The 22,852-nt window shown below is 35.7% G+C and overlaps 2 protein-coding genes across 2 annotated transcripts in view; one reads left to right on the plus strand and one right to left on the minus strand.

The window, feature by feature from the left end:
• The first annotated feature begins 862 nt into the window (after positions 1-862).
• Positions 863-10,382, plus strand: HENMT1 (HEN methyltransferase 1). Its single transcript, XM_054212216.1, has 6 exons — positions 863-1,461; positions 2,938-3,050; positions 4,134-4,268; positions 4,675-4,857; positions 6,509-6,686; positions 8,611-10,382. Exons 1-6 carry the CDS (start codon positions 1,345-1,347, stop codon positions 9,019-9,021), a joined length of 1,137 nt encoding a protein of 378 aa, XP_054068191.1. The 5' UTR covers positions 863-1,344; the 3' UTR covers positions 9,022-10,382.
• A 3,794-nt stretch (positions 10,383-14,176) lies between these two features.
• Positions 14,177-22,852, minus strand: part of EEIG2 (EEIG family member 2) — a 28,193-nt gene continuing 19,517 nt past the window's right edge. Inside the window, exons 6-11 of the mRNA XM_054212511.1 lie at positions 20,877-20,983; positions 19,717-19,812; positions 18,984-19,170; positions 18,765-18,892; positions 18,295-18,364; positions 14,177-16,714 (exon numbers count right to left, since the gene is read on the minus strand). Of these exons, the coding sequence (XP_054068486.1) occupies positions 16,672-16,714; positions 18,295-18,364; positions 18,765-18,892; positions 18,984-19,170; positions 19,717-19,812; positions 20,877-20,983 (631 nt within the window). The 3' untranslated portion in view covers positions 14,177-16,671. The remainder of the gene's footprint in view (positions 16,715-18,294; positions 18,365-18,764; positions 18,893-18,983; positions 19,171-19,716; positions 19,813-20,876; positions 20,984-22,852) is intronic.

The following is a 22,852-nucleotide window of genomic DNA, read 5'->3' on the forward strand; positions in this document are numbered from 1 at the left end:
GGCCAAGGGAGGCGGTCGGTCGGCGTGAGGCAGAGAAGATGGAGAGGGGAGCCCGGGGGAAAGGGCAGGGAGATGGCTGGGGCAGGAGACCAGCGAGATGGCTGTCGAAATATGCCGTCGCTCCGTCATGCCCCTCGCGGGCCCGCGGAGAGGGAGGAGCAGCCCCTGGGAGTGGGCCGGGGCCGGGATGGCGCTGCGGGGCTGAGGCGGCCCCGGCCGGGGAGGCGAGGGCTGAGGCGGCCGCGGGCTGGCTGGTGCGGAGCCTGGGGAGGGCCGGGAGTGTGTGGGGAGGTGAAGGTGGGTGCCTGGGGGCTGGCTTCTCTGCCGGTTCCTGGTGAGGGGATTCTAGCAGGTTGCCTTTGCTCCTGAGGAGGCAAATAACTAGCCTGAACGCCGAGCCCATTTACTGGTTTTGTACATTATATATGTTTAAAAACACGTGTTTATACTTATGTATAAAAGACTTTATGTGGGCGGTGAAGTTGCCAGCAGCTCAGCCCACACCTGGTGCCCGTTAGACCTGCTCGTGAGCCCTGGGCTGTGGCTGCGGCCTGCGAGGATGGCTCCAGAAAACCTCCCTTCACTTACATGGCTCCCATGGAGTTCATCCATAATTCATTAGGGGCATATTTTTAGGTTTACTGAGGATATTTCTTGTTAAATATGTATGTGTGCTAAAACGTAGCTTTTAATAAAAGGTGGGAGAGTTGGGAACGCAGTAATGGTCATGATTCTTATGCCATGTTGAATTATGTTGGATTGCTTATAAAATGCAGGCGCTAATAACAAGGTTTAGCTCATAGTAAATCTAAAGTTAAGGCCTAGCAGAACCACTCTTGCACAACAGAGTAATTATTAAGATATTTCCTGCTAGTTGTTACATTGTATTGAGCCATGCATATGCAAATACGAATCAGAACTGTAAGATAAAACAAATGATAGATGAAAGACAAGAAAGCAGGCACCTGAGTGAGAAGTTATTTATTTTTCCGCACCTGTAGAGAAGCTAAGGAACACTAAATATGTTGTATTTGTGTGAACACTGTGTAGGTATGCTGGATGGAGAGTGACAAATTATGAAACTTGCTCTTTTATATTTGTGTATGATTTATAATTGTTTATAAAAAGGCTATTTACATCAGTATGTGTGGAGGGAGCAGCTAGTGTCTAATTTTCCTAATTCCTGTTTTTTTATCATTCTCTGAATAGAACTGGGATCAAGTCTACCCCTGCTTAATCGTGAATTGAACGCCACTGAAAACAGCAAACTGTGTAATTGGATGTATTACAAAGTACTTCAGAAAATAACAGTTAACTTTTTTACTTTAGCATTAGCAAAATATTATGGATGAGAACTTTCAAGAAGAACGGTTTACAGGAATTATTAAATTTACACCTCCTTTATACAAACAACGCTACCAGTTCATTAAAGATTTAGTGGGGAAATACAAACCTAAGAAGGTTGGTATGTTTTGTCTTTTTACATTATAAATTTAAAAAAAATTAACATTAGGAATCTCAGGAAGACAGGAAATGCCTAGATAACCTGCTGACCTAATTACCAAACACCAGTAGTGGACGAGCTATTGTTAAAACTGAATTGCCTTAGCAGACAGTTGATGATCATGTTGTGTTTTTCCGGGGTGCATGTAATTAATTGATGTGAAGAGGGGAAAATCTAAACGAGAAAAATGCCTTAGCCTGTTTTAGAGAGTAGGTGGCATTCTGGTTTTAATTTAATGCTGAGGAATTTTGGTTCAAGCTGCTTTCATCATAGTTTGGTTTTGCTTTCTAGAACTGTTAGTTCCGTGTATGGCATCAGGTTTACCTCATCATTCATATGGATGTTCTCAGATGAGAAGTGACATTAAGAGTGTGGGAGTATGCGCAGCTAACTCCCCTCTTCTTTCCCAAGGTCTTCACCCCCTCCTGTTTCCTCCTCCCCCTTGACTCCCCCAATATACCAGGGCTCTTGTTTTGGTACTCATCTCGAAAAGTTAAATAATTTAAGTAATGTTTTATGGTGTTTGCTCTCTTCTGATATGTCCTCCCTCCCAGCACCTCCTTCCACAATGTAAAAAGTTGAGAAGTACGTCTGTCTTCAGTGTTTAACTCTGATGTTAATGTTTTAGGGACCATGCAAGAAATCAATGAGAAATGCACCTGCAGTGCACTCATATAATCATACTTCTGGTAGCTAATAAAAATCTAATCCATCTACGAGGTTATGGCACTATAATCTGCTTTTAAATAGAATATATTCGGGAGTATTGGCATCTGTATTTAAAGGTTTGAATTTTCTGATTTAGGATGTGAAATGGGAGTGGGTGGGTGTAAACTTTCTGTTTACTCACAGGGTGTAGGTAAGCTGAAGAGAAGCAATTCAGGATTTTCACACTGAGTACTGAGCAGCATGCTTCAGCCTTGGCTTAGCCTGAGAAAGAACACCAGTTGTGTACTCAACTACCTTTCAAGCTTACAGGAAAGAATATCTATTATACATTTGACTTTGTGGTCTGAATATCCCCAGCCTTCCCCATGTAAACGTTAGACTGAGCCTGGAATTTGTTTTATGCAGATCCTTTCCTGCCAACCTCGCTGCTGGTGAGCCTATTATCGGTGTTTTGGATGGAGAGTAGGCCAGTGAAAAGCAGTGGTGAATGTGAAAATTGCTGCAGCTTTAATACTTAAAAATCATACCTTACAGGTTAATCCATTTAAAACATCTTGTAGGGTCTTGGTATTTATTTTTTAAAAGAATTTTCAAATCCGTGTCTACCTTGCTTGCAACTGTAAATTTTAGTTATGATTGTGAAATGCTTTATTTTATCATTAAAATGTTATTTTGACATAAACATGGAATTTTTATTTTATGAAAGTCTCTGAAATTACTTGGAAATATGCAACATTTACACATAGTTAATATCTAATTTACAGGTGGCAGATTTAGGTTGTGCTGACTGTACTCTTCTCTGGATGCTGAAATTCTGCAGTTGCGTTGAAGTGTTAGCTGGGCTAGATATCTGTGCAAGTGTAATGAAAGAGAAAATGTAAGCTCTTGCGTTGTGTTAATTTAAGGTTTGTATTTGGCTTGACCTAATGGCATGTTACGTCATTTCTTGTCAAGAATTTCAAAATGAAGGTAAATGCAGAAATACCAGCTAGGCAAATGAAGAGCTATCCATTGTCGTTATTTAGTTACGCTGCACCTGTGTCTGGGCATTACTGCACTGCACATGCCCTTAACATCAGCTAATGTAGCAAAGGTCCAAGTCATGGAATGGCCCTGAAGGTGTGTACATCTGAGAAATATGCTGTTTGTAAAGGTATTAACACATTGTATTAGTAGTATCTGTTTATGCCATACATGACATTACTGTTGTATGCAAATCTGATCTTTTTGAAATGTGCATGTAACTCCCTTTTTATCACCGCGGTGGGGACTTTTTCTTGTTAATCTTTTTGAAATGGGAATGTTTTGTATCTGGCTTAGAAGGCTCTAAAATGTGAAGTTTATATGATCTTTGAAGCGTGGGTCAGTCTGCTGAGGAACACCAAAGTTTCTCTCTCAGAAGCTGATTAATATGGTTTCAATGAATATGTAGGATTTAGATGCTGACATTATCACTTCTTCTTTCTCAAGAAGTAGCCTGTTATTATATTTAACGTTTATTGTGTGTTTTGTCTGATGCAGTATTTCAGAATGAAATTTGCACATATATTTTAGTTCTCAGTCTATTTTATTTGAAAAAAAAGGTTAATATGCTTGCCAAATAACTTCCCCCAAAACTCTGTAAAGCGTGCCTAAGCCAGACTTACTGCATTTCTAGAGTTGAGCTACTATTAGAATTTACAAGTGGCTTTGCAAGTGGCTTGAGAGTATAGTGGAAATTTTTGTAAACATGAAGAACAACTGCTGGATTAGCTCCTCTGCTCTTCCTGTCCTATTGTTGATAGTCATAAAAAGTGTTTGTATTAGAATTCTTTAAATTTTTTTAAAATCCCTGTAAAATAGTTAACCTTTTTGAGATTTACAAGATATCTGTTTAGGGTGTTAGCTAGTTTAGTTACATGCACAATTTGTCTCGTCCTAAGTTCCTTTCTCTGACATCATGTTTTTAATGCTTTTGTAGGCATAGGTTGTCTCCTCTTCCTAGTGATTATTTGCAACCGGCTGAAAGGTCCCTAACTGTTACCTTGCATCATGGTTCAGTTGCCCATAAAGATCCTTGCATGCTTGGTTTTGACTTGGTAACATGTATTGAACTGTGAGTATTAGGCCAACATACTACATTTTTACAAGTTCATTAGGGTTCAGTTTGGAATCTTGTCCGTACTCTAAACAGACTCAAGCAAACCTTTCAAGTGGAAGAGTAGCAGAATGTGACATCTTCTAACTTGTGCTTAAATTAACCATACTAAGAAATTCAAGTGGTGCTAACTTATGGTGGAAAAAGGATATTGATGAAAAAGTACAAAATGCAAGAGGAAATGTTCTCAGACAAAAACCTCTAAGCTGCCACTCAGCCACAGTGCCAGTGCTAATATTGCAGAGCTAGGCTTAAAATTACAAGGTATAGATACGAGTTTGGGGGGTTTTTTTTTTCACTTGTTAAGAAGATTAAAAACACCTTACTACATTTCAAAGACATAACAAAAATTTATCCTTTACAGAATAGAGCATCTGGAACAATCAGAACTAAAGAAGTTTCCCGAAGTGGTGTTTGGTTTCATGTCTCCAAGTATAGTTGTGATCAGTACTCCAAATTCTGAATTTAACCCTTTGCTTCCAGGAGTGATGTTATTCAGGCATCCAGACCACAAATTTGAATGGAATAGAGCGCAATTTCAAAGCTGGTAAGTTTATTGAACATCGTATGCAAACAGCTTTGAGTGTTCAGTAATGTGAAAAAGGAATAGCTGTACATTTTCAGAATGGTTTGTGTATGTGGTTTGGTGTCAGTGGAGTTTCGCACCTACTGATTTGCTAAAACATTTCTTTGCTGTTATAAATAGTTAAGCGTGCTCTGTGGGTTTTGCATTTTATGATGGTGGTTAAGTTGGCTTGGTTTTACTGTAACTGCTCTGCAAAAAATATTTAAAACTTTTACTTTCCTTTTTATATATCTTTATTACAATTAATGCCTTTGAAGTGTAATATTAATTAATTAACCTTTTAACATAATAATATCCTGCTGTAGAAATGCTACATAAGAACCTAAGAAATGTGCTCACTATATATGGTGTGTAATCAAAGCACTCAATTAGTCCAGACCTTTCTGTAAGAGTATGCAAGCAGACTTATCAAATAATCACAGCAGCAGAGCACGTTGAATAAAGTTAAGGATAGTTTAGTGAATCGTGGCACAATGAAAGATTTCATGCAAAACGTATGTACACAAGAGGGTTGCATGTGATGTATCTTACTCTAATATCAGTAGATATAATAAAAACAAAATAAAGAGTGAGTGGGGTTTATATCCTGTGGTAACATTCAACGGTTGGTCAGTTGTGGAAGAAAATACATGGTACAGTAAAGGATGCCATACCTCAATAGCCAGCTCTTGGTCAGAAATTGTATTGTGGAAAATTTGCGCCTTAAATTAGGTTGTTTTTGCCATAGACTTTAAAAGTATGCAGTATACAGTTTTGCAAAACTTGAAGCGTATATTTTTCCCTAAATAATGATACTAAAACCTGTCTGCATTATTAGCTAAAGGATGAATACCTTAGAGACCATTTATATGCCTTAAAGTAAATGTGGATTCTACTTTTGGATATATGTGGATTAAAAATAGTGATATCGGTGAAGGAGTGGTATTTTTTCAGCTGCAAACATGAGAAAGTCTTTACGTTTCTGTTGTGAAGTGTAAGTATTGCAATATTCTCTAAAATACATGAGATATTAATTTACTACTTTTTCATGGAGAATGATGCAGGTAGGTAGTACCATTTTAGTTCCCTGCCCCATCACTTTTTTTACAATGGCTGATGTACAGTACTACAAGACTGGTTTTCATTTAGATGTCATGTACATTGTTGTAACCTTGATTAGGCAGACTCTACTCTTCCTAAATTTACAACGAATCTCACTTTTTTTTTCTTTTAACTGGTCTCTTGCTTTTGGGGTGTGTACGTTTTTGGTTTTTTTTATGGGTTTTCAAATAATTTTGTTCTCTAAAATTGGTAGTTTTTGTCTCACTTTCAATGTGTTTAAGGCAGTGAGTAAGCAACTGTGGACATGCATATTCTATGCAGATATTTTAGAATTAACAGTAATGTTTGGTTGCCTAAATTAGTGATACTACATGATTTAGACTATGGTACGCATATGGTTACAGCTCTGATTCAGCAAGTTTTGACGGTGCTTATCTTCAGGCATGTGAGTATTAGAGAAATTATTCTCAAGCATTCACAGGCTTAGGGTCTTGCTTCTGTTAGAGAATGTATCTTTATCACATTAAAAGATGACTATTTAGTATGATTTGGAATAATTTGTCTTTCTTAGGGCTCTAGAGGCTGCTAGACACTATGATTATTCAGTGGAATTTACTGGTGTAGGACACCCACCAACAGGAATGGAGAATGTTGGGTTTTGTACCCAAATAGGCGTGTTTGTTAGAAAATATCCTCAAGCCAGTGAATCTGCTCAGTCTGAGAAACCCACTAAAGCAGCTTACAAAACAGTAAGTATTATTTTCTTCCTTTAGGAGAATGAAAAAAGAGTAACATTTTTGATGACCTGCCTATGAAGGTGTTCTTACTGTGGGTCTACTATTGCTATCCAGTCTTAGCTCCAATTAACACACATTATTAGGTCAAAAGAGTCTTAAGTCAGTGATTTGCGTTTCTAATTGTATAAAGGCCTTTAACTTTCAGGTTATTTGCTAAATAGCAGTCATTCTTATTTTAACATATTGTTACCCTCGGAATGAAGATTCTCCTTTCTGCCAGGTATACTGTGACATTATTTTTATAATTGTTCTTCTAATCATTCATTTTTTCATCATGTGGTTTTTGGCACAGACACAGATTCTTCAGATGCATAAAAAAGCATTTATAACAGTGTATGTTTTGAAGAACTGCATAGTCTTGTCAAATATATTATCAGAAGGAAGGCATTTCCCAGAAACTGGATTGACAGGACCTGTTCTGTGTGGTTTGCCTTACTCAGTAGCATTTGATGTTACAGCCTAATCTTGGTGTTTTCAGGTAGCCAGTTCCGGTTTTTGCTGCGACATGGGACCTTGCCAAGTACCCTGTTCTCCGGTGGTGCACATCAAACATTTTTGGTTTTTATCACTAAATAGCTTTCACTTTAGATAACATCAGAAAATATTTTTGGAAAGTACTCTGCTGTGTGTTGCAGTGTGTCACACTGACAAAGCCTAAATGCATCTAAACATGCCATATGGTATAAATCAAAGGATGCTTTTTTCAGAGATAACATAAAGTAATAATGCAAAAAGAGAAATATATTGTTTTTTGGGTTTTTTCAATCTTATGAGGCCTTAAATTATTTGTTTCAGTGAACATATTCTAATATATCACTTTGTTTAAAGATATGTATGTATCTTCAATTGACTTTTGACCTGAAGTGAAATGTAAAGTGATGTTATGGCAGTGTCCTTTGTAGTTTCCAAGCTATAAGGATATCCTATACGTTTGAAATTTCACCTGCCGTCTACCGCCCTTAATAGAATCATGAAGTTCTCTTTTATGTTCAACAAACTTAGAAATATGTCTCGGTGACTGACAGGTACTAGATATTGCTTTTGTTATCTTCTGTTACAAGGTCATTATGGAGGGAGTTTTGACATCAGTATCTTTCAAGTTTAAACAAGAGTGTTATATCTTGTGTTTCTTATCAAACCTGGACTATCAAATTAATTTTTATTTTATTATGTAACTAATTTACAGGAATAAATCAACATTTCAAGATGTAACCAGAAAGTAAGAAGAAATAGTTATAGACAGTGGAACTTCATTGGTAGTATGTTGGTATAAAGCCCTCCCTAGTAAACTAGTGGGAACGAGATTGCCTGCCTAGTTGCATTAATTGCCCTGGCATATAGCTCAGTGTAGAACACACTACAAGTTCACAGATTTTCATGTCACTATTTATTTTTTACTGTTCTGTGCATCTGTGAGAGTATAGTTAATGTTTTACTCTGGAAACAGTATAAAAGACATAGCTGCAGTCCTGGTTTACAGACGAGAGTTCAGAAGTAGTTTAGAATCTATGCAGCATTGGAACAGTCCCCAGAGCCTCATGATGAGTAATGTGGAAAGTGAGAGAATGATTAAAAAGTATTCAAGAATTGCGGGGCTTCTCCTTGCCTGATCTACAAGTATAGCTTGCGGATAAAAGCCTGATTATTTTTTTTTTTTTAAGTTCTGTTAACTTATCTGTTTGCCATTGTGGCTGTAGTACATAAAATCAAGTCATATTGTCTAGTTTTTCTGTTATTTGAAAACAGTTAAAGTAATAAGCAAAACAGGATTGAATCAATTATGTTCACATTTTAGAAGCTCTTTCTAACAAGCAAACGTTAAAATCTGAGCCTATGTTAATGATAAACATTTTGTGTGTTCTTGTATGTTCTAAAGGTCTTCAAAGCGGTGTATCCAAGTCTTAAAGACAAGAAGTACTTGCGGAATGCAGTAGTCAGTGAAGTTATTTTCACAGCACAAATCATTAAGCAAAGTCTGATGGACCGTTTAATGTCAGAACATGAAGAGTATAATGATGATCCTACTGAGAGGAAATCCAAATTCCAACCTTTGATGAACTGTTTTTCAGAAGATCTTGGAAAACTGGTCGTTGTAAAAAACATGGAACCATTTGTCAATGGAAATGTGATTTATATACCTCTTAAAACAATCTTTTCTTTTCCCAAAGTGAATCGACTTTGTGGTACCTTTGAGAAGTTAAGCGAGCTTATTGCTGGCAAGGTCACACTGAGCAGTGATGGTTCTGCTGTGATGTTCAACACTGAACATGAAAATGAAGAGAATTAGATCACAGATTCCTCATACAAAGTTCAGTTAAAGTAATTGAGGTATTTTTTAGAGGCTGTCAAATGGAGTATTCTGTATGTTAGCTAGAACCACAAAATCTTTTCTAAACCTTCCAGCATTTGTCCATCAGCACCTCTCTCGTTTAGTGGAGATGAATGCTTCTGACAAAGGTCGCAGTAACTCGTAGAGTATCAGGGGCTAAAAGGAAAGAATTAATTCCTGTGAAGAAAAAATTTAAGTATTTCTGTTTGTTTTCTATTACCATATTGTAGCTATCATGACTAGATTCTTTTTGGTAATCTTTTGTTAGCTCTAAGGATAGTAGACGGTAACACAGAACTATGGCGTTGTGCTGAGTAATATGAGGCAGATGTAGGTTTAGGGCAAGTTTTTTCTTAAGGGAATAAAATTTATGATGCCTTTTTCAAGATGAGCACAAACTCAGCTTTTGTGAAAACTAAATACTGTTCCAGATAAATTGAAATATGCCACAGACACTTATGGGTCAGTAAATTCAACGCTGGGGAAGAATGCTATGATGTTGAGTGTAAAGGTCAGGGGGCGGCGGTGGGGGAGATCTAGCCCTATTGTTTTATCTGGTTTCTTGATGACTGCTACTTGGGAAACAACTTGCATACTGTAACTTTCCAGAAGCTGAATTTAATTAATTTGAAACTGGTATCTTTGACTATTCTGTTTTTGAAAAAAATAATTAAAAAATTTGTCATTGTGAATGTTAAACTGGTCTCGTATATCCGCAAAAAATCTTTGTTTTTTTTTCACATGCAGCTGTTGTCCAAAAAGTCTTCATGACACATTCAGCAAAAATGAAAAGCAGAGGTGTTATAGACAATAGAGCTTATTGGCTTGGGCAGGATGACTTTTTCTGAAGTAGAGATGAATTGTATGTATAAACGCACAGTAAGCAAATATTAGATGATGGACTTATGAAGACAGGAATTTTGAAGGACGTACAGTATTGGCTTGTTCTTACAGGATTATTGAAGCAACACTGCAGTTCTCTTCAAGTTTCTTTGTGTACACAAATTTTTTTTGAGTATTTCTTCTAAGTAAAGAGATGGTTAAAAAGTGTCATTGTGTGTGCATTTCACAATGTTGTTGGCAGCTTTAAATGAGCTTGTATTATCAGAACTGACTTCATGTTTGTGAAATGTGCAAGTTTCACAACTTTCTGAAAACCAAAAATTCTGTGTAAGGGCTGACTTTCTTAAAAAGGTTTTACTGTCATTACTGCATTTTACTGTCTAAATTTTTGTAATTCACTTGAAATTACTAAGGTAAAAGATCAGACATAAAGAGAAAAGGCAGCTGTAATTCTCTGAATTCAGAAATGGTACAGAATCTATAACAGGTTGAGTTTCAGGAAAAAAAGAATGATCTGCATTGCTCTGTCACACTGAATGATTAAAAAATGCTTCTGTGATAAGCTTTGTCTTTTGTGGGAGATTTTTTTTCTCCTACAACAAATAGACATGGATTATTAATAATTTATCACAATATTTATAATTTAAGAATTAAAATTCATCTTAATATTATATTTAAATGCTTTTACTTTTTTTGACATTGTGATATGAACTTGCCATAGTTGGTATGTAAAAATTAATGTAAAATTCAAAATTCGTGGATTTTCTTTGGACACTAATAAGCATAGCTGTTTGAGAATAACGTTGTTTTGTTATTAGAAAATATCTCTGCAGTTCACTATATTGTTTGCTATAGTTATAAGATTTTTGGACCACAGAACTTCTTTCTGTATCATTTCTTTTTGAAACATTATATCATTAATGTACTTTATAGCATGATCACTTTAAAATCAGGAAGAGTGAAGAGAAGGAGGACCTGTCAGATCTGGAATATTTGCCTTGAATTTTGTATTGGGTGACACCTATGTATGGGACTGTCTTGTGAATAGACAAGACTGTATATGAATACTCCTCAAAATATTATACCCTTAAGGCTTTGGAGTTATATTTGGAAAATGGTTAACGTAAATACTTGGTGGACTGATGTGAAGGGGTCTAAACTGTCATCCAGCTTTTAAGGGGTTCATGGATCCTCTCCCTCTTCTTCGTAATGGGGTTTAGTTTTTAATGATAGCTAGGGCAAATATTAATTCTTACGTACTTGCTCTTGCCTTTCTTGGGGAAAATCTGAAGTCAAACTACAGATGTTTGGCCCTGTCTGTTCACAGTGTTCCTTAGTATATGTGCACTGAAACTGAAGATGCTATTATATATCATATACTGAAGTGCTATTTGAAATATATACATTTTAATTGAGACTGCTAGCTTTTACTAGAACAAGATACACTATTTTGTGTGCCAGCTGTCCAGGTTTCCACTGGCTTAAATAAATTTTAATCAAGGTTTTCTTTAAATTACTGAATGAACTGTCTTTTCAGGAGCAGTTAAACCGTCTCACAGGATTCACCGTGCACAGCTCTTCATTATCAGGTTGGTCTCTTGAGTAAACTGTCATGAGTATTAGTGAATAAACAGAGTATTTATTGTGTCCCATTTAAACTTGCAGTTTGGCAAAGGTCAATTCCAATGTCTCAAATCAGGATGCTGAAAGGAAGTTTATGATGATGAAATGTTTTAGACTTGTGGTAATATCACTGACCAGGAGATGGCACACATCTCAAAACAGATCAACCTTAGGTTGTTCAAAACTGTAAAATCCAAATAAAGTAGATTAAAAAAACCCCACCACAAAACAACAAAAAAAAAACCAACAGTGCAGTATCCTGAATAAAAGAGAAATAATTTGATAGCTATTGAGCAAGTTAGTAGGGATTGATTATGGTCAGAATAGCTGAACAGAATGTTTTCTGATCCATGTTTTAAATGAATAATAAAGTGAGGAAGTGGTATAAATAAATTCTAAAACTATCCCCTCACTTATTAAAATAAATAAAAAACAATTGCCTAATTGTGAGAGCCATAGGAGTTAATTGTCTGTCTCCACAGAGATTTCTCAAACAAATAGATCTCTCAGCTAATAAACTTCTGATGTGTTTCAGTCCTGTCTTAACATGGGTTTCCATGGTATTAGGCTTTATTCCATACTTGTTATCATTACATTGATAAATGATATTTAGACCATTCAGTTACAGCTGGGTTATGTGTAACTTGTAATGGTTAGTTGGTGGGACTTTTTTGTTTTTCTATTTAAATGGAGTAGAAGAAACATAGGAAGGGGCTTCTGAAATGACAGAAAAATTGTTATACAAAAGTTCTTTGCACTTTCTTCCTCATTCACAAAACAAAACACGTTTTAATGCAGGCTTGTATGCAAGCAGTTCACTGGGACCATCCCCAAAATAAAATGCACTGACACTAGCATATACTCAAATGAGGATACTGGGGAAACATCAGTAGATAGAAGACAATTAAAAAAAAAAATACCCCACAGCTAGTGCCTTCTTTACAAGGCACTTGTACAATCTGTACAAGAGTACTTGTACTCTTAAAATCAGTTTTGTGATTGGAAAGGTAGTGCATCCAGCTCTGAACCTAGGCAAAGCTTTGCTAGCATGTGCTTAGAGATTTTCCTTCACATAAATAAAAAAATGTTACTAGTTTTTAGTTTTTCTAGTTTTTAACAAGGAAGAAACAAAATGAAAATAACCTGTCCCACAGAAATGTTAACAAATTTTTTTGCCTTTCCCCTTCTTATTGGTAGATCCTGCTGAGAGTCCATACAGGGAATTCAATCAACTTACCTGTCACAGAAACTTGTAGTGGTGCCACAGGTGGGAAGAGGAGAGCAGGCAAGAACAGGCAGAAGGCAGAACTACTTGTTTTGCCTCAAGAATTATAGAAAGTCATTTTTTACCATTCTAATCTTTGTCTCTATTGTGTTGTCTTCCCATGTCAGAAGGTCCACAAAATCCACTTAAGTGTTCAATGACAGCACTTAAAGTTCTGGTACTTCATATTTCTGCTTTTTTTTTTTTTCTTCTTTTTTTCTGTAGTAGTAAAGGAAAAATCTTTTCCCATACCACAATAATGGTTTTGCCTTGGTGTATTACATATGTATGTGCAACAGTGGTGCATACCTTATTGTCATTCATGACATGTTTTGCTTCCAGATTAAAAAAGAACTATGTCTGAATTGTATGTTTTGCTTACAGCACATATGTCACTAAAACAGTGTGAAAACACAGAATTAGAAAAAACAAAGCATTTAAAAAACATCCCCTATTTATATATACTTGCAGTTGCTGGTATTCAGTGAGGTGACTACCATCTATGACTGTTTTTATGTATATACATGTATACTTCATACTTCTGAGAGAGCTCCGTGAGGTCCTTAACTGGAGGATGTGTTTGCTGATGAGATTTGACTTATTTTATAAGGAAACTGTTGATTCATAAAACTGGAAGAGAGACAACAACCCACAAAAGGAATTCCAGGGTATTCTGCTGAATTTTTGGAAAAAATGTCTTCCTTTTTGAATGGAAAGACAGCTGAGACTGCCATTGGTTATACACGGTAGTTACTTCTCTTAATCCTTACTATACAACTAATTGATTACTGAACTGATCTGAGTGCCAAATAGCTTGTACTATAATTAGCTGCAATTTTCACCAATCTTTTTGTGGTGGTTTTTTTTTAATAATGTAAGTACAGACGCTTACTGCAGTACCAAAAAGCTTGGTTATTTTGAGTGCATTGATGAGAATAGAAATACATACCACAAGTAGTTTGTTAGAAAAATAAGAAGGTAATTCACAAAGTTATATAAATTGTATGAAAAGTTTTAGTAGTAGTAGTAAGTCTTTACACTCAACTGAGGAGGATTAATTGTCATTTGCAAGGTGAGGAGGGAATATACACAGTACCCTCACTTTCCCCAAGTACTGCTAAATTGTGGAGTCTGCTGATAATTAACCTACCAATATGCCTCACACTTTAAAATTGATTCTTCATTTGTGTAAGACTGACATATTTTACCTCTCCAGGAGACAGATAAATAACTATGTACTAATAACTTTGTGGACTGGAGATGAAGTTTAATAAGCTGTAGAGGTGAAGTTTGAAAAGCAGTAGAGAAACTGAAATGGACACAAACTTACAGTTAATTTTGTCATTTTTGCAAAAAAAAAAGTTGCAATTGTTTAGAAACAGATTCCAAGCTGAAGACAAGAGTTTATTTTGAGTGGCTGAGAGATTTGCTTTACTGCAAATATAGTAAAAAAACCAAAAACCACTAACACATCCTGAATAGTTTTTACTGTAGGAGTCTCCAGTATTCTTACAACACAGTTTACAAAAAAGAAAATACTACCTCTAAATATGAAGGTTATGTTCCACTTAAAAAATATGCACAATTGGAGAATCACCTCATAAAGAGTTGTAACTCAAAGTCAGAACAATAATTACTAGGATACACTTTTATTAAAAGCTTGATTTCCCTGTAAACTTCCCTCCTATTTAAAAGATCTGCTCAAGCAAGAAAATAATTGGTTTCTATCTAGTAAACAAAATATCTAATCTACATCAGTTAGCTGTGCCTTTTAACGTAGAACACAAATCTGGGATATGGAAATTCCCTTAAGAATTACATAAGTAGCTGTACAATGTTTTTTAGAAGTCTGTTTTCCTTAAGCTATGCCTGTTTTTCCTAGCAAACTTAAGTAAGATACCATCTAACTACTACTGGTTTTAATAGATTTGTCAGCAAGTGTAGCAGTGCTAAAGAGTACTGAAAGCAACTAAATTATACAAATTTCATGCATCTTTTGGCTTGCGGTAGGATTTTTTGGTACAAATTAATTATATAACAGGAAAGGAAACTATAATGTTCTAAGAGTGAGTTTTATACTAGCAGTTATGTAGTTTCTGTTTAAAATGGATAATACCACACTTCTATTAACAGCAGCTAAAATATAATCTTTGTATTAATTATTTTATCCATTAAAACTTTAAAGAGATTACAATTAACAGTAGAAAATAAAAGTATTTAGGTACCATAACTGAGAAATAGCTCATATTAATCATATTCAATAACAGTACTTAAGCTTTAAAATCTGAAACTTGCTTAAACACATAAAAATGAGTTTAATAATTCTACTATGGATTTATGGAAAACAAAGCCTGCTTTTCCTAATTTAACCTATTAAATATAGCCTACCTATACATCAATAAAAGGGTGTCAAACATCACTTAAAGTAGAATTTGAAGCATTCGGAGCTTTCAAAAATGGCCACACTATTGGTATTTTTATTCAGTCCAAGCCTTACTGATAAACAATACAACTAATCATAACAAAATTAAGGTAATTTGCAGTTTACAATTAAATACAGCAGAGCCAAGCCTGAATTAGAACTGTGTCACCTAACAGATCCCTTTAAAAATTGATTCTTTCATAATTCTCAATGAAAATTTTAAGAGACCTTTCATCTTTCTTGCCTGTCAGGCAAAGCACTATTTGTGCAAATTTAAATACAGTACATTGACCTTAATGTAACAGTGGACAGATAGTGAAGGAAGAAGTGTTCAACAAATCTGTTGCACAGTAAGATGTTTTCAGGGTGCAGAGTACATCTACAATAAAGTGCTTCTTTTAATAAGTTATATTGATAATAGTATAGATGTTTACCTAGTTTTAAAGCTTAAATTGCTTAGTAAATAGTTTAATCTCCCTTTATCTCCCTTTACCTCCCCAATCCCGCAAGGCACATTCAGAACACAAGCAAAGCACTGACTACTGTGAAGGACTAACCTACAATAAAAAATTCTAAGTGGTAGTAAAATACTGACTAGGTTTGTAAACAATACCATCCCATTGAATCTCAAGGTTCATGCATTACTGAAGTGAGTTTCTATGGAAACAGCTTTTGAACTTCAGATTTAACAATCGAACCAGCTTTCTTGATAATACACTACCATGCCTTAGTATTTTGATGTGGAATCACACTTCTTTTGTCACTTGCATGGAAACAGATGTCACATTTGATGCATTTAAGCCTCTAGATTTCATTTACAGTTAATCCAACCGATCAGTGGCTGGTTTAGATCTATTTAGTTGGGTTTTTTTTCAAATGGATGTGAAGTTCACCTCTCCTGTTCACCCTTACAATGATGTTATGCTCAGTACTCTTAAGAAAAGGTTTTAGTTATGTTAAAACATAGTTGGGTTGTTTTGTGGAGGCCTTAATTTTAGGTTGCTAATAATTTTGACTTGATAAAAGTAATTAGCTTCTGTAAGACTAAAATGGCAGACAGGATCAAACTGAGTAATTAATTTCTTCAGGTTCATTTAAGGCTGACTTTCAGAAGCTTCTTTAGAAAAGAAGTTACAAAGTACATCACCACAAGTAATGTCCTATATACAGTACTGAAATGAGACTCATTTCATCACCCTTCCAAAAATGTTTCACACAACTTAAATAGCAAGTAGTTCCACTAACATCAGGTAGAGCTCACGAAAGGTATACATAGCTAAACATTGCCTTCATACCACAGAAGATGAAGCTCTATGAGCAAGAGGCATTCCATTACTTTTCAAAACAAAGATCACATTGAGTTCATTTTGGCTTTCACAACTCTTGCAACAGAGCAAACAAAACCAGAAGTATCAATGCCAGAGCTCCAAGTTTTCCTCTTGTTTGTCGTTCTAGTCTAGCGTTTTATCACCACCTGCTCATATGCTCCAGATCCCGCTCTGAAAGAATGTTTGAAAGAAGTCAGTTCAATTCCAATTTAAAAGGAAGCTAAACAGCAAGTATCACAGATCAGCAAGTTTACTGTTTTAAAGAAACCCAACCAACCAACCTCCCCCCCCCCCGCAAAAAAAACCAACAAAAAAGCCCCAACCAAACAGCTAACACCAGAACAGCTAAATGTGAAATGTAGAAAACATGCGTAATTACCATACCACCGAGTAACCTACAGTTTAATGCATTGAAGCGTTTTCTGTTATACTACAGTCAAAATGAAGAATGATAAATAATGTTACTGAAAAAGAAGTTACTGTTGGACTTCTCTATAGTTCCTTAAACATTATCTTTTGGGTACCCCTCCCACCCCAGCTTTATCATATGCAGCTAATAGTTTTTATGTACATTTGTACATAACTAGATAAACGTCTCTGAAAAAACAGTAATGACAGTTGTCTTATGTTAAGATACAAGAAAAACGTCTTCCAGTCTTTTGTTCACGATGAATTGCAAATGCAGTTACAAAACTGTCTCACCCCCCCATGACAGAGCACAGTGGGTTGTTTTACATGTGAAATTGCAGTACTGTGTCAAAAATTAATAGGGCAAAGCTCTGCCTTAATATAATATTCTGCCTGGACTCTTCTGGCAACTGAATTAGGACAGATCTCTATATACTACTGTAGTGTACTCTGTAACCATACACATTATTCTAGATAGAAATTAGTGTGCCAAATTTGCAAATAAGACAATTAATTATTTTTTAACCATCAGTATTGCTTGCTTGTGTAAAATCTATTTGTTTTATAACTTTCAGCACATTATCAGCTGCCTTTATACCTAATTCCAGAAGTACTTGCTGAAATACTAATACTAACGCTAATTTTTTGAGATAAAGAAAAATCTTAAGAGTTACCCTGGATTGCAGAACCATGGTATTAGAGCATGTTCTTACTTGGTTTTGATTTTATTTACTGTAATACATTCAGGTCAAGTCATATATCAGAGTATTTGAAGAGGGTTTAGAGAAGAAAATATCTTCCTGATTCTAAAACAACTACAAGAAGATAATCTGAAACAGATTATCAAAGTAGAGAGTTTAGGGCTACAAATAGTTGAAAGATTAAAAGCCATTGAAACAGGAATAGTGTGAATAGTGTAGCGTGTGGAAACAGAAGGAGTTGTGAGCAAAACTGATGTGGAGAAAATTAGGCGTGTTATCAGGTGGATGTGTAAAACAAGACTTTCTTCCAGCTCCAGGGAATAATATAGTAAGTCTGTAGAGCTAAAATTTCAAACTGGTGCCTGTTTCCTGTGTCCATACTGAAACATTGCTCACATCTGAAAACTTTGTAACTAAGACTCTTCAGGAGCTCTGAAAGTTATCATTCTTATGGCTGACACATCAGTTTTATTTTGGAACTAACCTGTGTGCTTTGTTTTAAAACCTGACAATCGAGTTCTTTTGTTGCCTTTAAATGATACAGAATAGAAAGATGCAAAGATCAAGAATGTTCATACAGAATAACTGCTGTATAAGATGCAATTTAGTATTGCCTATGGATTAGTTGTTTAGGCTACATACCTGTTAGGTAAATGATGGCTTCCAAAAGAAGTGCTTCCACCAGGGCCCACAAATAATCTTAAACCTTCTTCTAAAAAGCAAGGGAAATAACACATGTTAGCTTCCTTTAATGTTGCCCTATCTAAAATGAAGACATTTTAAATCTACCAGTTTTGTAACTGATACTTTCAGATGCAAATGTTTTAAGTAATGAAGAACCAAACTTCACATGGTATAGGTTGGAAAAACTACCTTCCTCATAGATTTGCCCCTGCTCTTTTCTTTTCAGGCTTAAAGTAATTCTCGGGGAAAGTTACCAAGTCTTGCAAAGGTCTTTTCAACTTCTGGGAGACAGGATGAAGCAGAAAACATAGCGATACATATGCACAGTCCTTACAATTACAAGCAACGGGGACTGTGAAGAGAGTGGATTTTCCTAAGGCCCGTCACGTACATCAATTTTCCCTAAGCTCCCTTATTTATCTCCATACCTTCTGCACTTGAGTCTAAACTGAAGTCTTGACTCTGGAGTATTTTTTCAACTATATCATCAGCATCAACTCTGGTAGCATCAACCCTCTTCAGCTGTGACTCCACAGAGTCTTGCTTTACAGGATGTCTGCAAAAATAAGTGTATTTAGAGCTCTTAGAAGTGATGGAGTAAATTAGGTTTTACTTCTGCTAGATAAGTCTTTCAAAGTTAAGCGTACCTGCAGAGTTTTTCTGATGATGCGTCTTTAAGAGATGCATCAATATTAGCTTCAGTTACTTTTGGCTCAGTCTCTTCACATGGCTCTAGAATACTTCCAATTCCTGTGGAGGTGCTACCCACTGAGGTGTTTCTCCTGTGGCAGAGTTCAGACAGACTGGATGATCTAGAGTGACATGTGCTATATCCTATTGGGAAAGTGCAGGAGAGCTAGGTTAGGTATGTTGTTGACAGCCAAGGTTACTTGTATTTTTACCATCCTGAAAGCAGAATTTGTGTTTTGTCTTCTTACAAAGAGACTTCAAAAGCCTTATGAATATATGTCCATACACCAACTAGGCAATTTATTTCGGGTTTTGTATTGTACCACATCTTTTTGTTCTAAATAACTCTTGCTTCCTAGCACATATAATGACTTGGTGTCATTACTTTTAAGCTTTTTAGAACTAAGACTCCATCTGTAAGTTATTTGTTTTTACACATGGAAGAGGTAAAAATCTCATTCAGATATGTTAATTGGAGGGAGCTAAGGAACAGATAATTCATTGTGCTTTTAAGATGGAAAAAATGTTTCCCTCCCCACACCTGAAACTCCTAGGAAAAAGCTTTCAACTTCAGACCATTGTGTTGTTTGGGGGTTTTTTTAAACATATAAAATACACTTGTTCTCTATAGTCTAAAACTGTGAAAGTAAATAAACCCCAACAATTCATAACAAAATTGTTAACAGGTACCTGACAGTTTTGACTGCTGACTTGCATAGCTTGATGTTCTGGAATGTCCACATGCACCAAGTTCATCTGGGACTGAGGCACTCTTTGATGAGACATCTGCAACATGTGCAAGTCAGATACTGTTGCTAAAGCCAGCTTTGTTATTACTTTGCCTGTAATCTTGATTAGACTCAAGTGTCAGATTTCCCAGAGGGATTAGGGGCTTGACACTGGCTTTCTACAAACCTTTTGAAGATTCAAGTGCTGCAAAAATACCATGTATGTTAACAAATATGCATTCCTGACAAAAAAAAGCCAAAAAAAACAAAAAAAACCAAAACAATAAAAAAAAACACCACAAAAAACCAACCCTCCCCCTCCCCAAAAAAAACCCAAAACATAATCCGTTTCTGTCTGAGTAAAACAGAAAATCAGAGAATACCACTGGGTTAGAAAGATTTGTACGAAATGTAGTTTTATATTTGTCTACAGTGTAGACATCAAAGACATCGCCATGCTTTCCAGAATACCATAGTGGAATAGTGCGCTAGATGTTTTCTGGATGAAAAAGTAACTGTGGTTAAGACAACTTAAGCTGTGTTTAGGGTGGAAACTAATAAACTGTGTAAGAACCTGAAGCTTGTTAAAAAAACCCAAAAACCAACACACCACACACACACACAAAAAACCCCAAACGGCCAAATTTCATCCTGTAATAAAGTACTTTAATAGTATTTTTTTCTAATAGTCTATATTTCAGAGTAAGTATTTTAATTTTAAACAATACTTAGAACTTTTATCAGTCAAAATGTACTTAGAGTTATGCATATCCCCGTGATTCTTAAATTGAAAATCAAGGGACAAATTAAATGCTCAGTCAAAGTACAAACCAAAGTAAATCAAGAAATGTGCCACACAGAAAATAAAAGGTTTAAAATGTTAAAGCAGGCTATCAATCCGATTTCTGTTCTTTCTTGCAATTAAATAAACTGTTACAAAAGTAAAAAAGAGAGATCCCACTGATGCTATCTAGAAGAGTTTGTCTCAACTAATAACCAAAGAAGGTCCCTTTGTGGGCCAACTGTCAGCATCCCTTTAAGATTTGAAGTATTTCATACATCTCCTTGAAGCTATGAAGCCAGTTATAAAAGAATTGAGAAATTAAGAGCATTATTTTATACCTGCTATGCCCAGATGCACAACTTTTAAGTTTTCTCCACCTTTCCTGTCTTCATGCAAAGATTCTGATTCTCCAGCAATTGCTATAGACATCGCTGTGGAAGGAGGCCTGTAAGAAAAAGGTGGTTAAGATTTGCTGAACTTTTGCTGTAATCCCTCCAAATTGATCAGCACAGATTTTTCTTTTTAAGTAAATTGGCATAATTCATACTGTGCTTCAAGTCAATAAGCTTCTAACTTTTTTTCTGAAAACATGCCGCCTGTTAAAAGGGGGGAACCAAAATAAAACCCAAAAGCTTTTGCTATTGAATTTAAGGACATTTTACAGAATCCGTCTGCTCAGCCCTTAGAGTCCTCCAGGCTTCTGGAGATCCTTGGAAAGGCTTTTCCTTTTTTAATCACTGATAGAGTGATACGTGCTTATTTTGAAGTTCTTAATTATTATTTTTTTAAGTGTATTAATCACAGGATAATTTACATGCTAAGACTCTATATAATTCTGTACTTCATGGAATACATGACAAGATGGTAAATTAAAAAAAAAACAAAACAACCCATACAACGACAGTCGGCCAACTCAACTTGTGCACTGTGATGTGTTCCTGGCTTTGTTTCATCTCTGTTACAGTACATGAGGAGATTCTGGGCTGATAACCCTCCCACTCCTAACAAAGGGGTCTATGTTACCATCTCCATGTATTCCCCTCTAAATTCTACCTTCCGTAAGATAAAAAAAAGCATCATGTATGACATAACTTAAATTTGGTTCAAATTTAAAAAAGCTTTTAATAAAGTTTAAATGCTTATTTGAGATTATACCAAGACCCAAAGGGATATTTTATTAAAATGAATAAACCTCTAAATTTGTGTTTCGCTAGTGCAAAGGGAACTAATTAGAAAGTGACAACACGAAAGTAATCTTCTCTTGCAAGCAAATACAACTAGATATTATGTACAGGTTTTTTAATGCTTTCTAATTTTTGACTTTGGGAACAGACTGTTGGTCTGCATATGAATGGATATTTGTTGACATTTTTAGATTTGATATATTCAATAGTCACTGTCCTTATGCATACCAACATTTCCCCTCTTACGTTTGAAAGTAAAGAAGGAAAGAGAAAGAGAAAAAGCACTTCTAGAAATACAATACTTGTGGGACTTAACTGCCTAACATACTTTTGAAAGCAAGAACTGAATGCTTTCAGGCATGTCACCCCAGATCAAACATCAAGCCTTCTAAGCTTCTTCATAAAATATGTAGCTGATTCCAGATTGTGAAATTGTTTTAGGGTTTATTTTTCCTTCTACCAAGGACATCTGGATTAGATAAATTTTTTGTTCTGTTTGTGTTGAAAGTTTACGTTCCAGGAAATGATTATATCATCAGTTTGGAAGAAAATGCCAAGTCTGAATAATTTCAGTTACAGATTTTTTCCGAGGGAGCCAGAAAACAATTTAGGTACTAATTTCAACTACCACCCAGCAAAGAGCAGAAACACATTGTTTTATTAGTATACAAGACTAATGATTAGTTAATTGCCTTTGAGAAATTGTTTATCAATAGCATTGATGTATTTGCTAAGAGTTCTGACTCAAAAGTAAATCAAGAGGTGCTAAATAACTAGAGACATAGAAAAGCTTTGCCTAATCAAACAAATTCAGACAGTACCCTCTTACTATTTGTTCAGTAAGAACACTGTAAAATCTCATCTTGTGTTGTTCTTATTGAAGGTTAGAAGAAGAGAGGAGAAAGGGCCTTTAGTGGTTTGAGGGGACACTGAAGAATGTGGTGGATCATCTGAGCTAGACTTGTGCAGGCAACATTCTTCAGAAACAACGGTAAGGATACAGCCACAACAGTAATGCACAAAGTCTCTAGCTGCTACAGAAAACAGTTCTCAATTATCCTAATTACACCAGAACCTATCTCAAAACAGCTAAAACCTCCAAATCATGGGTTACTTCATACTTGTACCTC

Source organism: Rissa tridactyla, chromosome 8, assembly GCF_028500815.1.
Source record: "Rissa tridactyla isolate bRisTri1 chromosome 8, bRisTri1.patW.cur.20221130, whole genome shotgun sequence".
NCBI lineage: Eukaryota > Metazoa > Chordata > Aves > Charadriiformes > Laridae > Rissa > Rissa tridactyla.

Coding starts and splice junctions, on each gene's coding strand:
- HENMT1 (XM_054212216.1), top strand. CDS start 1,345: ATGGATGAGAACTTTCAAGAAGAACGGTTTACAGGAATTATTAAATTT. Junction 3,051..4,133: donor AGTGTAATGAAAGAGAAAAT/GTAAGCTCTTGC, acceptor ATGCTTTTGTAG/GCATAGGTTGTCTCCTCTTC. Junction 4,269..4,674: donor TTGGTAACATGTATTGAACT/GTGAGTATTAGG, acceptor TATCCTTTACAG/AATAGAGCATCTGGAACAAT.